This window comes from Tachysurus vachellii, chromosome 2 (assembly GCF_030014155.1).
Source record: "Tachysurus vachellii isolate PV-2020 chromosome 2, HZAU_Pvac_v1, whole genome shotgun sequence".
In the NCBI taxonomy this organism is placed as follows: Eukaryota; Metazoa; Chordata; class Actinopteri; order Siluriformes; family Bagridae; genus Tachysurus; species Tachysurus vachellii.
The window spans coordinates 4,413,071-4,430,087 of record NC_083461.1 but is presented as its reverse complement, the minus strand read 5'-3'; the positions used below and the strand labels follow the sequence as shown (position 1 = coordinate 4,430,087).

Here is a 17,017-nt window from a genome sequence, read left to right as displayed (position 1 = left end):
CATGATGCTCCTGGGCTCTCGAGCGTCCAGTATACGAGTGTTTTGCATACGCGTGACATCACATACTGAAATAATCTGTGTTTTTTTCTTCTGTATTTACATCCTTGCTTATGGTCAGAATAAAAACCTAAAATAAAACAAAAACAAGATACAAAAAAAAAGAACACAAAATTTGAACATTGCACCTTGCAGGCGGTTTATAGACAATAGAATTTCAGTCTGTTGTGTAACTTTTTTTTGACAGTAAAGTAAAGTAAAGTAAAGTTTCACTCTGCTGGTGACCTGAAGTGAGGTTCTGGTTTCTCGGGCTCGCTGAGAATCCCAAGTTCTGTCAGCTACATTCAAGTCCATAACACGTTCTCCGATATCTCTCTCACACACACACACACACACACACACGCACACAGGCACTCACACACAGACACTCACACACATGCACGCGCGCACACACACGCATGCACACACACACGCACAGACACACACACATGCACACACGCACGCACACACAGACACGCGCGCACACACACGCACGCATGCACACACGCACACACAGACACACACACAGACACACGCACGCATGCAAACACACACAGACACACACCGCAAGCACACACACACGCGTACACACACACACACAGACACACACGCATGCATGCACACACACACACAGACACACACACACGCAAGCACACACACACACACACGCGTACACACACACACACACAGACACACACGCACGCATGCACACACACGCACACACGCGCACAGCAACACAGACACACACACGCATGCACACACAGACACACGCACACACACTGATCACTTCCTCGCTAAGCTACAACCTCATCCTCGGATTTCGAACCTGAAGCGTCGAGCTGTATGTGTGTGTGTGTGTGTGTGTGTGTGTGTGTGTGTGTGTGTGTGTGAGAGAGATAACGACTGACGATCCTACACTTTTACCTCGTCGTACGTCTCTTGACACAGACTCTGGCTGCACTTGAGCCTCGCTGATACGCGCTCCTCTCCTGTTGCGTGAGGTATGAGAAGATTGTGTTTCAGGTTTTTTGTTTTTTTATATTTTCAGTTTCTTTTAAATTATTTTTCCTGTTTTTTTTTTGTTTCAGAGTCTTCGTTCATTAAAAAAAGAAACAAAACGTTAAAAAAAATATTTCTGTTGTCAGATTTTGCTGTAAATTCATCATCTGGATAAAAGGACGGACATCGGGACAGAAACACAGAGACAAACAGAGCGAGACGGTTGGCTTACGGGTACAAACTATTCGTGAGGTGAGAAAGGAGGTGAAATTCTTGTCTTGAGGTTGTTTTCTTTTCTTTCGTTCTTTTTTTTGTTGTTTTTTTTACATACACTGCACGCATGGTCAGAAAAGTGACTACGGCTGTTTTTTTTTCTTTCTTACATAGCAGTTAAGCACCATAAAACTGACGAACAAACAAAATAAAAACATCGAGATTAAAGAAAACAAACAAACAAACAAACAAACAAACAAACAACAGAAATAGCTCCAATTTTTAAAACTTTGTTCTGGAGTCCTGAAAGTTTTTTTTTGTTAGAATTTCTCCATATTTTTGTCTCTCAAATAAAATTAGACTCGAAAGGTAGAGCAGCTTCATCACCCCTGCTGTTATGCACACAAACCCAAATATTGAAACCGGTCGCCATGGTAACTCCTTGACACGTGATTTTGGATTCTCTTGCCTTTGAGGTGGGGTTAGAGATGAAAGTGGGTGGGGCAACACGAGCCTCCGTTCTGATTTGCTCTTCACTTCACGCTCTTCCGGTTCACGTTCGCTCGGCGGTGGTGTGTGGGGGGCGTGGCCAAGGCTGGACCTTGTCACTTAAGGGAGGGGCTTATCCACTGGTGTTGGACAAGTTAGACAAAGTAGAAGCATTTCATTTTTTTTTTTTTTAATTTTTTGAAGCAGAAAAATGGTGGTGGTCGTTTTAATACTGATTCGGAGAATGTTCTGAGGAGGCGTGGCTTCAGCTAGAAGTCACCGCCCACGTATATATGAATAAATGAAGGCAGGAAGGGGGTTTTGGTCATTTCCTAAGTAGAAAATCACCTAACGTTGTGGTTTTCGGATCGTTTCCATGACGAATCAGGATCACGCCCACTTTCATCTTTAGCTTTCTGCTTTAGCTTGATTATTTTTCATGATTATATTCTTGTCTTTTCTGAGCGATAACAAAAGCTCACTCTTTTCCTTCTTTGTTTTGTTTCGTTTCGATTTTCCACTTGGATTTTCCTCTAGCTTTCGATTTCTGCTCGAGCAAAGTCGGTGTCCGTTTTGAATGGAATGGAAAAGGGGACGTCTAAACTTTCCAAATGTGTCGATTGGTCCCGCTTGTTCAAAAAAAAAAAATTGGCCTCCGTTGTCCTCCCAGCCTGACTTTGAGTTGATAAAAAAGAAAAAAAGGTGACAAGTGAGGACAAGGATGAGGAACAGGGACGAGGAACGAGGATGAGGAAAGAGGACGAGGATGAGGAATGGTCGGCCCTCCTGTCTACGGTGACGAGAGCGAGAGCTGAGTCAGTGTGTTGGTTCTTGATTGAGGGATTTCTTTGTGTTCCTGCTCATGAATACGTCAGTGTGTTCAAGCGCACGTGTGTGTGTGTGTGTGTGTGTGTGAGAGGAGGAGGTGGCTGTGAGGTAGCTGCTCTCTGTTCAGAGGTGAGGTAGAGCCTGTCAGCACAGAGGCAGTTGTGGAGCCACAGCCTGAGGTGTGCCTGAACTGAGGTACAAAAAAAACATCATAATTAAAAAACAATACCATGAAACAGCCAGTCCATCGTGTCACTAACCTGCCTGCTCTGTCTGCACTCATCACTGTGTGTGTGTGTGTGTGTGTGTGTGTGTGGCACACCCAGAGCGATGTCTGTGCCCAGATAGGGAGAGAGGGTGGAGATGGTTTTAGAGCAACAGCACTGCAGTGCATACAGTAATGAGGCTTTACAGGTTTCTGAGGTGTGTGTGTGTTTGTGTGTGTGTGTGTGCTCGGTCTGGGAGGAACATAATACTATTCAGTGGTTTTTTTATAATCAGCCTGGTTAGCACACGAGCCTGAAATGTCTAAAGACGGATTGCATCGTTTTAAATTTTGCGGCATCTTCTCTTCTTTTTAAATTTTGAGGGATCTGAATACTAGTCAAAGGGCCTTTTTACACCTGGTCACTTCATGTGTTGTCTCTGATCCGATAGCTGTCTGACTTGTTAAAACTGTTCCATTTACATTAGGCCACATAAATGCGCCTCGGCGAATCGGATATCGATCCGATCTTTCTACTCCCGCCCAAAATGCAAATACATTTGACCTCATTTCCGGGGTGATTGAAATGGAACACACTTTGGTGTATGTGGTTTTCAGAACGCAATCAAAAAGAAGATGAAAAAACTCGTTACGACGTTTATGTTACAAAAAACATTATTTAATGTTTGCTGCATTTTCGCTGGCGGCAGCAGCGCATTTTAAGCCCCGACGAGACGCCTGGGTGAAAGATCACCTGCGAGTGACGTACTTCCGTTTGGGAGGAGTATAGCGCTGACGTATGTGGCTTAAACAACCACATTCATTTACACCTGTCCAGTTTCATCTGAAACGCGTCCCAGACCACCTCCTGAAGTGGTTTGAACCATCAGATTTATATCCGTCTCTAAAACGTTTCAGAGGGCATTTAGACCTGGTCTTTTTACCATCGGATAGCTCTCTGATCACAGAAAACACATGAAGTGACCAGGTGTAAAAAGCCCCAAAATATTTTTACTTTTTTTTTTGCAGTTTGTGAAAATAAAAAAAAAAGAAAACAAATTCTACTAAACGACTAAATGAAATTTTTTGATATATTTTGTAAACCGTAACCTCCGCAGGCGTGACCAGACTTTTACTGCAGATAAACGATTAAATAAATGTGTATTCGTGTTCGTTACCGTGGTCTTTCTTTCGTTACTATAGGCTTTATTCCCCAGGCATCAGACCTGACTGCTTGCTCGTGAAGAGAAAAAGGAACTCTAGGGTGAGAGACGTAGAATTATGCGATGAGCCGAAGATGGAACACGACTCCGATGAGATACTCCCAGGCTACGACCAGGCGGAAGGACGAACACAAGCGACAGCAGCGCTCTGTGCCGTGAGTCTGCGTTTGTTCTCTGAAGTGGGTTTCAAAACGTTCCACATCCATTCGAGCTTTTTAATTAAATCCAGCACCTTTCTAGAACTTTCCTCCCAGCCTGCACACGGTTCACTAGGATCAGTGAAATGAGGTCTGTTTAATTCGTGCTACAACCATCCTTCTACTACTACTACTACTACTACAAAGATGACTCTGACGATGCTGATCTGCTCGTTTGTGTGTGTGTGAAAGAAAAAGAGAAGGAGAGAGAGACACTGGTGGTCATCGTTAGCGGTACCAGGATGAGTTTAGATGACTGAAATGACCTGACCACTGGCTAACACGAATCTAGTGCTGGATTAGCGCCTTGTTTCTGTACACGCCCTGTGCAACAGAGCTGCTCTGAGTAGCTGGTGTGAGAGTAGTGTGTGTGTGTGTGTTGAAGTGTTCTGACTTGAGGTTAGACATGTGTGTGTGTGTGTGTGTGTGTGTGTGTGTGTGTGTGTGTGTCCATAGCTGCTAAAGGTTCAGTTTCAGGTAGATCAGTCTAAGACGTAGCGCAGAGACAGAAGGGCCGCCTGCAAATAGGCCGGCGGAGAAAATTTAAAGTGGAAGGAGTTTAAACACTCTGTAAAAAAAGCAAACGTAGAATAAATAGCCGTTTTCTGCAAAACATCAAAGGAGCACATGAGCTCCGGAGAAGGTCCTGCCTCTGAAATCATGCTGCTGGTGCGTTCGACGCGTGGGAAGGCGGATGAACCAGGGACCGGGACGTGTGTCGAAGTGTTTAAAAGGACGGAGATGCTCAGGTGTGTACAAAAAAAAACATTAAAAAATGTCGTTCCTTTCTAGCGCTCACACTTCCTGGTCCTCGAAGACCTCGAGGAAGAGAGGAGGGAACATCTCGGTGGGACACTCCACCTTCATGTGCAGGAAGCGGCTGGCGTGACACGCCCCGATCATGCGCAGGTCCGTCACCTTCATCAGCAGCTTGGGCCAGAAGTGGGGAATGTTGTGCTTGCGATAGTTGATGTAGTGCTCAAACGCCAGCAAGTACGTCTCCTGGCACTTCTCGATCTTCTCCACGCACGTCAAACCTGAGCGGTCTGGGAAAGGGGACACGGGACAAAAGGGGACAAAATAATTATTAAAGTTATAAAGTTTTTTTCTAAGAAAGAGAAATTTCTGGAAGCTCTGAAAAGGCAAAAATGACACTTTTCAAATAAACTGTTAGCCAAAATGAATCACAAACTCCTAACGCTTAAAAAAACCTCTACACAATCAAAATGGATCGTACCAAATCAGATCGACGGTGCCGTGAAAAAGTATTGTATTTTTTTTTTTTTTTTTGTATTTAAATTTCAATTTAAACTGCGCATGGTTAGGGGGCACGGTGGCTTAGTGGTTAGCACGTTGGGGTTGGGGGTTCGATTCCCGCCTCCGCCTTGTGTGTGTGGAGTTTGCATGTTCTCCCCGTGCCTCGGGGGTTTCCTCCGGGTACTCCGGTTTCCTCCCCCGGTCCAAAGACATGCATGGTAGGTTGATTGGCATCTCTGGAAAATTGTCCGTAGTGTGTGATTGTGTGAGTGAATGTGTGTGTGTGTGCCCTGTGATGGGTTGGCACTCCGTCCAGGGTGTATCCTGCCTTGATGCCCGATGACGCCTGAGATGACTACCTCCCCGTGACCCGAGGTAGTTCGGGTAAGCGGTAGAAAATGAATGAATGAATGTATTTAAATTTCCTGATTTTTTTTTTATCATTTTATCATTTAAATGTTTGAGATCAAACAAATGTTAATATTATGCAAAGATAAAAAAAAATGCAGTTTTAAAATGATTTTTTAAGGCAAAAACAAAAAGCTGTCCAACACACGAATGTGTGAGAAATATGTAAAAAAAAACAAAAACAAATCAATACATTTTCACAGCGCTGTATGTCATCAATAACAACTTCCTCAAAATCTTTTTAACTTTTTAAATTCATGTTAAAATAGACTTCAGAATAACAGACAGCTCAGCAGATTGCAGTGTAAAAAAAAATACAGTTTGGTGCCAATTTATATTCTGCCCAAGAAATAATATCTGATATTATGTCACTTAAAAATATTAACACAAAAAAAATTGTGTTTTTAAACAAAGTGTTGATTCTGAGGGGTTTTTTTTTTCAGGGTGAAATCGAAGGCAGTGAAATACTAATACATTTTTTTTAATATCACATTATTCTAAAATCCTGGATTCATGGTTTTTAAAGAGAAGGTGGTTTTAAAGAAGAGCAGAGTGTGTGTCAGTGTGTGTGAGTGTGAGAGTGTCAGTGTGTGTCAGTGTGTGAGTGTGTGAGTGTGTCAGTGTGTGTGAGTGTGTCAGTGTGTGTCGGTGTGTCAGTGTGTGAGTGTGTCAGTGTGTGTGAGTGTGTCAGTACAGTATGTGCCAGTGTCTCAGTGTGTGTGTGTGTCAGTGTGTGAGTGTGTGAGTATGTCAGTGTCGTACCTGAGCTCATGAGCAGCACAGCCTGCAGCAGCGCCACCTCCGTGTCGTCCAGGTTGAACTGTGCGAGGCATTTGCCCAGGTCAAAGATGGCATCAGAGACCACGCCCAGGCCACCATTCTTCAGCTGCTCTCTCTTCACGGCCATCTCTCCGTTCAGCGTCAGAGTCTCGCTCTCGGGGTCGTACCTCACCGCCGCCCGCAGAGACATGATCTCCATACAGCAGCCCTTCAGCAGGATGATCTGATCCTCACAAGGCAGCTACACACACACACACACACACACACACACACACACACACACAGGTTCAATCTCATATCTTCTCGTTTGTCCCACAAACTTTGAGTTCTTATTAAAGTCATTTTGTTCAGTTAAATTTGCTTAAGGTGATAATTACAGCTAGAAATATTCAGACAGAGCAGATTTCAATGGCTGATAACAATATATAACATTTTCAATCAGAATTTTTTTTTAGTTTTAAATAGTTCTCATGTTATATTACAGCAATAATACTTTTACAACAAAGCAAAAAAAAAAAACATCTACAGTCGACGGTATCCAGTGTCCAGTTCAGACAGGTTCAGTCCAGATCTTCCTTCTGCTCTTCTAAACCCGTCTCAGACACCAACTAAAGATCTGATTCCGTCTAAACGCGACGCCCGGAAAAGTGACACGAGGAGGAAATTTGTCTACGAGGAAAATCTGCCTTTATCCAAAGCTCCGTAAATGCAACAGAAGCTGAGTTTCTACACACAGATGCTATAAGACTGCTATAAGACTAAATGAGTGCTGATATTTTTGCACTAACGCTATCTTTGCCTTTGATTCTATGACTCAGTGACTCTATAAACACCTCTACTCTCCGGACCTGGCTGATCCGACCTCCTGCTTCTGGTTGGAGTTTTCATCACATGTCTCCAGGTGAACCTACGAATGCTCTGGATGGTTCCACCATATGACAGAAACCATGGACTGCGACTGATACAATCACTTTCTTAATGAAATACTTTCATATCAAAGCCTGAATGAATACAGAAATTACGCCGATGTTCGTTTTCCTGGTTACACAGTCGTACCTTCTGACCGCACAGTTATTTATAATCTCACAGATTACTGTAAAGCTGCTCGGTGATAAAGTATGTTGTTAAAAGTGGTATACAAAAGAATGTCATGGAATAGAATTTCACTAAATAAAATGATATCGATCTAAATGTGTATCTACATGTTCTATAGTCTATATTCTAAAGTTGGAGAGAAAGAGAGAGAGAGAGAGAGAGAGAGAGAGAGAGAGAGAATATAGCAAGAGAAAGAAAGAAAGAAAGAAAGAAAGAAAGAAAGAAAGAAAGAAAGAAAGAAAGAAAATACAAAAAAAAAAATTCGAATAGAATTTCACTAAATAAAATTATATCGATCTAAATGTGTATCTACATATTCTATATTCTAAAGTTGGAGAGAGAGAGAGAGAGCGAGAATATGGCAAGAGAAAGAAAGCAAGAAAGAAAGAAAGAAAGAAAGAAAGAAAGAAAATACAAAATAAAATAAAATTCGAATAGAATTTCACTAAATAAAATTATATCGATCTAAATTTGTATCTACATATTCTATATTCTATATTCTATATTCTAAAGTTGGAGAGAGAGAGAGAGAGAGAGAGAGAGAGAGAGAATATAGTAAGAGAAAGAAAGAAAGAAAGAAAGAAAGAAAGAAAGAAAGAAAGAAAGAAAGAAAGAAAAAGAAAATACAAAAAAAAATTTCATTCGAATAGAATTTCACTGAAGCTTCTGGATTTCTCACCGATTGGTTTCACTTTTAACCCTTTCTGTGACGTTCGGGTCGAATCGATCTGTTATCATCATCCTCACATGCAGATGAAGATCCGTTAGATTCAAAAGTAATAGTTAGATTAGCTAGTTTCCCTTTGATTGACAGGGGAGAAAGATTAAGCTCCGCCTACTCCACGAACTTGAAATGTTCAACAATTTCTTATATAAATTATATATATATAAACGTTCTGAAGTAATGAACTAAATAGTCAAATTGTTAATATTATTTTAGCTAGGTTTGAGCTAGTACTGTTTATTTTACTTGTAGTTATTTGTCAGTGATTTATTATTATTATTATTATTATTATTATTATTATTATTATTTTCTATTCACCAAAAGAGAGAAGTCTCCTGCTTAACATTCCCCAGTCATTCTTCCTCATCAGGAGTGTAAGTGTGTTGTTGGTTGATGATCTTGTGTAACGTGTTGAGCAGTAAAACGACACACAGCTGGAGTTCATCTACTAATTATGGAAATACAAACACGGCTGCTTTAGACGTCTGTGGATGAAGACGAGAGTTTCGACGCATTAAGCTTCATACATCAGACTTGGCAGCTGTGCCAAATGGCATCATTTTTAATAATCACACAGGCGGGTAACTTGTCATGTAGTGCTCACACACACACACACACACACACACACACACCTCTGAAAACATGGGCAGTTTTTTGGCAAAGTCGACGACACGTGTGATGGCTGGCGTGATGATCTTGGTAAACTCGCTGAAGGCCTCCAGGTCGACTTTATCCCCATCTGACGTGGGGGCTACAGGAGATTGGCCGATGTCTTCAGGCTGGAAACACACACACACACACACACACACACATACACACACGTGCACACACACACACACTAGTTAGAGACCAACATTTATAACAGAACATCACTTTAATTATTTATTTATTTATATTTAGTTTTATTTAACAGCAGGTTTTGTCTGTAAAAATGACGTCATGTCTGTGTGTGTGTGTCGGGGGAGTGTTTGTGTGAGACAGAGAGAGAGAGAGAGAGAGAGAGAGAGAGGAAAGAAAGAAAGAAAACTGAAGCTCTGAGATTTCTAATGTAATAAAAAAAATAAAGAAAATAAAGAAAAATAATTGTATATAAGGAGTAAAACTCCTCACATCACCGTCCTGATTAGTTTTCCATGGTTTTAAATCTTTACCTCATCCTCACAGCCTGGTGTCATGATGAGACTAACGCATGTATGTGACACCACACTCTTCCTCACTTTACTGTAGGAATGGCGGCTCTACCGCTCGGGATTGTGGGATATTTAACACCATGTAACACCATGGAGGCTCTACCGCTCGGGATTGTGGGATATTTCAGCTCGGCTCTTCAGGGAGCAGTTAGAGGTGATTGATTCTCGGTTTCTATTCGAACAACAGCAGCTGTGTTTAGTTCAGAAAGGTAGAGAAGTGTGTGTGTGTGTGTGTGTGTGTGTGTGTGTGTGTGTGTGTGTGTGTGTGTGTGTGTGTGGAGAATACGGCTTTCACCGCCTCGAGACGCGTGAGTGTATTTCAGCTGCATGTACAGAGCGAAGGAGAAGCGGATAGTAAAGGAATAGAGGTGGGGGAGTGGGGGAGGAGGAGGAGAGAAGCGACAGACACGACTTTAATCAGCCTCCGCAATGGGACGAGAGCCAATACTGCAGTGGCTGTTCTGACATCCCACAATCCTCTGCAGCTGCTCAGGGCTGAGTACTGAGTGTGTGCTCACTGGCACACTTACACACACTCACACACACTGACACTTACACACACTTACACACACTTACACACACTGACACTTACACACACTTACACACACACTTACACACACTTAAACACAATGACACTCACACACACTTACACACACTGACACTTACACACACTTACACACAATGACACTCACACACACTCACACACACTGACACTTACACATACTCACACACACTGACACTTACACACACTTACACACACTTACACACACTCACACACACTGACACTTACACACACTTAAACACAATGACACTCACACACACTTACACTTACACACACTTACACACAATGACACTCACACACACTCACACACACTGACACTTACACATACTCACACACACTGACACACACTGACACTTACACACACTTACACACACTTACACACACTTACACACACTCACACACACTGACACTTACACACACTTACACACAATGACACTCACACACACTCACACACACTGACACTTACACACACTTACACACACTTACACACACTCACACACACTGACACTTACACACACTTACACACAATGACACTCACACACACTCACACACACTGACACTTACACATACTCACACACACTGACACACACTGACACTTACACACACTTACACACACTCACACACACTGACACTTACACACACTTACACACAATGACACTCACACACACTCACACACACTGACACTTACACACACTTACACACACTCACACACACTGACACTTACACACACTCACACACAATGACACTCACACACACACACACACACACACTGACACTTACACACACTCACACACACTCACACACACTCACACACTGACACTTACACATACTTACACACACTTACACACAATGACACTCACACACACTCACACACACTGACACTTACACACACTCACACACACTCACACACACTGACACTTACACACACTTACACACACTCAAAACACTCACACACACTGACACTTACACACACTGACACTTACACACACTGACACTTACACATACTTACACACACTTACACACAATGACACACACACACTGACACTTACACACACTTACACACACTCACACACACACACTTACACAGACTCACACACACCGACACTTACACACACTTACACACACTGACACACACTGACACACACACTTACACACACTCACACACTTACACACACTGACACTTACAGTACACACACTCACAGACACTCACACACACTTACACACACTGACACTTACACACACACTCACACACACTTACACACACTGACACTTACAGTACACACACTCACACACACTTACACACACTTACACACACTGACACTTACACACACTGACACACACTGACACACACTGACACTTACACATACTTACACACACTGACACTCACACACACTGACACTTACACACACTGACACTTACACACACTTACACACACTGACACACACACACACTTACACACACTGACACTTACACACACTTACACACAATGACAGTCACACACACTTACACACACTGACACTTACACACACTTACACACAATGACAGTCACACACACTTACACATACTGACACTTACACACACGTACACACAATGACAGTCACACACACTTACACATACTGACACTTACACACACGTACACACAATGACAGTCACACACACTTACACACACTGACACACACACTTACACTGACACACACAATCACAGACACTCACGCACTGGTACACCCACACTCACACACACTTACACAGACTGACACACACAGACACACCCACTTACACAGACTGACAACACACACTGACACACCCACACTCACACACATTTACACACAGTGACAAACCCATACACTTACACACACACGTGGGACACACTTACACACACAGACACACACACTTTCAGTGGTCGGATATAATATTTTAAAGTGAAAGTGAAAGTGAAAGTGACGTGACATACGGCTACACACGGCTACACACAGTGCACACACACAGCAGTGAACACACACACACCGTGAACACACACCCGGAGCAGTGGGCAGCCATTTTTATGCTGTGGCGCCCAGGGAGCAGTTGGGGGGATTTTGGTGCCTTGCTCAAGGGCACCTCAGTCGTGGCCGGCCCGAGACTCGAACCCCCAACCTTAGGGTTAGGAGTCAGACTCTCTAACCATTAGGCCACGACTTCCCATTTACAATTTACAATTTCTTATTTACAATAAATAGGGGAAGAAGAAAAAATTATAATATTATGCTTTATTCATCCTGGAGGCTGAACATATATTATACTCTATCTGCTCTCCTACTGCTACCAGTGCATCCTCCACCCTTACGCCAGGTTCAGGTACATACCTGACGCCAACGCTACGCTTTTTTCAGCTACTATTTTACTCACTTGACTAATGTTTTTAACTGAAAAAAAAGTGTTCGCCGTCACACACTCACGTGTTCACCGTCACACACTCACAGCATGCACAGAGAGAGAGAGAGAGAGAGAGAGAGAGAGAGAGAGAGAGAGAGAGAGAGAGAGAGAGAGAGAGAGAGAGAGAGAGAGAGAGAGAGAGAGAGAGAGAGAGAGAGAGAGAGAGAGAGAGAGAGAGAGAGAGAGAGAGAGATGCAGAATGGGAGAGAGAGAGAGAAAGAGAGAGAGAGAGATGCAGAATGGGAGAGAGAGAGAGAAAGAGGGAGAGAGAGAGAGAGAGAGAGAGAGAGATATGCAGAATGGGAGAGAGAAAGAGGGACAGAGAGATAGAGAGAGAGATGCAGAATGGGAGAGAGAGAGAGAGATATGCAGAATGGGAGAGAGAGAGAAAGAGGGACAGAGAGATAGAGAGAGAGAGAGAGAAAGAGATACAGTAGGGAGAGAGAGAAAGAGAGGGGGAGGGAGGGAGTGAGAGAGTGAGCGAGAGAGATAGAGAGAGAGAGAGAGAGAGAGAGAGAGAGAGAGAGAGAGAGAGAGAGAGAGAGGGAGAGAGAGAGACAGACTATTCATTACTTCAGGAGTTAAGATGATGGAAATGAAGCAGTGGTTGAATTTATAGCTCTGTAATGTCACTGGTGTGATATGAATTAAAGTTTACAGCATGTTTTACTGCAGCTCTTAAATTCAATTGGGCCTCATGTGTGTTTTAATTAAAAAAAAAGAGAGGAATATGGCCGAGATGAAGGCGCTCGCCACTGAGTGTGTGCTTCTGAGGAACTTTTAGAGTGTGTTTTCTCAATCCAAGATGGATTAGTGCTTGGATTGGCTGGAGACAGTGTGTGTCTTAAGAGTGAGTTGGGTAAGCTTTTACAAGTGTGTGTGTGTGTGTGTGTGTGTGTTTAGAGGGGTGTTCCCCTATTAGGTACTGTTTTGTGGTCTGAATTTTCACCCTTTCCCTGAGCTGTTCTTTCTCTCTCTCTCTCTCTCTCTCTCTCTCTCTCTCTCACTTACACGCACTCACACACACTGACACACACACACACTCCTTAGGTGAGAAGTTTCATCATTCACTGTCATTTACTAAATGAGGAGAGACTGGAAGAGAGAGGGAAAGAGCGAGATAGAGAGAAAGATGTGATGTGATGTATCTGATTGATAAGAGACACAGTGAGCGACAGCCAAATGGACAGACAGTGCAGTCTTGGACAGTGCAGGGACGGTCACACTGGAGATGTCCATCTGCCCACCATACACCAGAGGCTCCTCCAGCAGCCAGTATAGTGTTCCACTGCCTTTGTTCTGTTTTTTAAAAAGTTCCAGATTTTAAACAGCCCACAATAAAACAATGGTAACCCAGAAACGTCCAGCGTTTTGGTGTCCATTAAAAACAAAGTCCTATCCAGCCTCAGACCACCAACTGTGCGTAGTAATCCACTGGCTGCTGCTCTCCATACCAAAACTTTAGGTCCAGTGAAAAGTCTCTGGATGAACTGAAGGTGAAAATCTGCAGTTCTGCTGACTAGCTGGACCAGCCCCTGCACTCCTTCCTCCTTGGGCAGGTGGAGAACGCTCTGAGGAATCCACTGTAGACCATCCCAGAAAAAATGCACAGCAGGGGCCTAGATGCTTGCTAGCACGTTTAGCGGCAGATCCACGCATGCCAGCTTGTGCCAAAGGTATGATGCGGCCAGGTTGTTAATGACCAATCGATCACCCCCTGTAGGACATCCTTAGGACCTGCTGCTTCCACTGGCTCAGTCTGATCTTCACATGCTCTACAGAGCCCCCTTGGGTGGACACCCAAGTACAGTACTTAAAACCACCTCTTTTCCACACTAAACCTCCAGGTAGTGTAGGTTGCCCACCTCTCCACTCCCCAAATAAAATAGCTTCACTCTTTGCCCAGTTGACCTTGGCAGTAGATAAAAAACTTATCTACTTATTTAAAATATCAGTTAAAACATTCACATCTTTCTGCGAGTCAATCATAACTACCAGGTCATCTGCATATGCTGAAAGACAGAGTGAAGCATTGCTGTGTGGAATATTACAACCAGAAAGATTAGATCTCAGTCTGTTTAAAAGAGGTTCAATTGCTAGTGAATACAGCATAGCTGACAGAGAACAGCCTTGTCGTATACTGTACCTCTGTACACTTTAAAAGGGGCATGTAAACCACCGTTACCCTTCAGTACACTCTCAATTTCACTGTACAACAGTTTGATCATGGCTAGAAAACCTGGGTTGAACCCAAAGGTTTCCAGCACCTTCCACAAATATTCATGCCCAACCTGGTCAAATGCCTTTTCTTGATCTAGAAAAATCAGACCAGTCTTTAAGCCCAATAGCCCGGAGACGTCCAAACTGTCATGAATTAAATATACGTTATCAAATACGGACCTATCAGGCACACAGTACGTCTGGTCCTGGTGAATGAGCGGCTCTATTACCTTAGTCAGTTTTGAGGCTAATGATATTGAGAGCAGCTTGCAGTCAGTGCACACTAGTGACACCGGGCACTAGTACTTCAGGTCTCCCTTTTTTTGGCAGTAGGGTCAGAATGGCCCTGCTGCAGCTCAAAGGGAGTCTACCTCTCCTCACACTGTCCCTTAAGACATCCAGCATGTCCTGTCCTACTGTATAACTGACCAGAAAGTCTTGTAAAACTCAACATGGAGACCGTCTATTCCTGGCACCCTTCCAATCTCCATGCCCTGGAGAGCCTCGTGAAGCTCCTCCAGGGTCAGCTCTTTATCTACCTCCCTGGCCGCATCCTCAGAGAGCTTTCCAGGCTCAGGAGGAAGTTCTCCTCCACCATCTGTGCCCCTGACCAGTCACTGCTGTATAGCTTCGAGTAGAAGCTTACTGTCTGCTTGTGAATTTCAGTGGGCTCCGTTGAGAGATCCCCTAATTCTGTTTGCAGAGCATGTATGAATTTCTTCTCTTCATTCTTTTGCTCTAAACTGAAAAAGAACTTAGAATATTTTTCAATATGCCCTCGATCTCCTGTGGCCTCCAAATGCTGGAGTTCCACTGTTTCTATCTCCAGAGCTTTCAGAGATCTAACAATGTCTCTTATTACGTTGAGAGTGTACTGTTGATATAAAAAAAAAAACTGTTAGTAAAAAAAATGTAAAGCTTAAGAGTGCCTACTGGCATTTTAACACTGCGCTTTTAGAAGACGCCAATTTTAGAGAGTCTTTTACTTATTTATGGAATTGTTTTAAATCTGAGAAGCAGCTTTTATTCACATACCACCACTGCTGTAATGAGCTAAAAGCTTCCTTCTCAGATTTAAAACAGTACATGTACCGTGCTGTGATCAGATGCCCCTTTTCCACCGAGGCAGTTTGAGTGCTGGTTCGGAGCCTAATTTAGAACCAGTTCTTTCTTTTTCGACAGCCAAAGCACCGGCTCTGAACCAGGAAAAGTGGTTCTTAAGTAGCACCAAAACGTTGCTGGTCTAGACTTAAGAATCGCTTGTGTCAGGGGCTGTGGGCGGGGCTACTGTTAGCGCATTTGATAATGTACCTTAAGTATACTAATGTTTAATACACTTTTACTTTACTGCAATATGATACATTATCAGCACACATGATAGTAGGTAGCTACATGCTAAGGCTAACGTTTTTAATGATAAATGATAAATGATGAGTGTTAATGATAAAATAACGTGATGTACTTTCTCAATTACAACCTCCTTTATAAAATTACATGGAGCTGCACGTACACGTTGGATTCGCGGCGTTTGGGTGTTAATGTAGGTTCACAAAGCCATGAGCATTAACAGTAAAGCAACATCCGCCATTGTTGATGTGTTTGTGTTTGATAGAGAGATAGAGAGAGATAGAGAGAGAGAGATAGAGATATAGAGAGAGAGACAGAGAGAGAGAGACAGAGAGAGAGAGAGAGATAGATAGAGAGAGAGAGAGAGAGAGAGAGAGACTCGGCTGATGTATGAACACTGAACATGCTTATAAGGATGCTAACAGCAGGGTGAATACATATGAAGGCAAAAATCACAATCTCATTCAACATCCTAAAGTCCATCACTTCTTTCTTTTCTTCCTTCCCTACACGGTGCTTCTTTCTCTTGAAGATGAAGCTTTTCCAGTTTTCTCTCTACGCATCTGTCGTTCATGCTGCCTCGACCTGACTCTTATTCCCTCAGAGACACAGAGCGAGGCACATGATTTTAGACCTCACTCACAGTGTCAGAGCAACTCAAGCAAAAGTGGAGCAGAGTGACATAATGACACACACACACACACACACACACACACACAGCACTAACAGGACAAATGGGAAATAATCTATTCATACACACAATGATTTGACACTGACTGACAGTCAGATTTTTTTTATTAAAGAAAAAATGTGCGAAATGGAGAATTTGACT

At 43.0% G+C, this 17,017-nt stretch overlaps 1 protein-coding gene across 3 annotated transcripts in view; it reads right to left on the bottom strand.

The window, feature by feature from the left end:
- Window positions 1-735: 735 nt before the first annotated feature.
- Window positions 736-17,017, bottom strand: part of thrab (thyroid hormone receptor alpha b) — a 141,782-nt gene continuing 125,500 nt past the window's right edge. For all 3 annotated transcript variants that reach the window (XM_060894501.1, XM_060894484.1, XM_060894493.1), the window contains 3 exons: window positions 9,087-9,233; window positions 6,618-6,876; window positions 736-5,236 (listed from right to left, as the gene is read on the bottom strand). In XM_060894501.1, coding sequence (XP_060750484.1) covers window positions 4,986-5,236; window positions 6,618-6,876; window positions 9,087-9,233 — 657 coding nt within the window. In that variant the 3' untranslated portion in view covers window positions 736-4,985. The remainder of the gene's footprint in view (window positions 5,237-6,617; window positions 6,877-9,086; window positions 9,234-17,017) is intronic.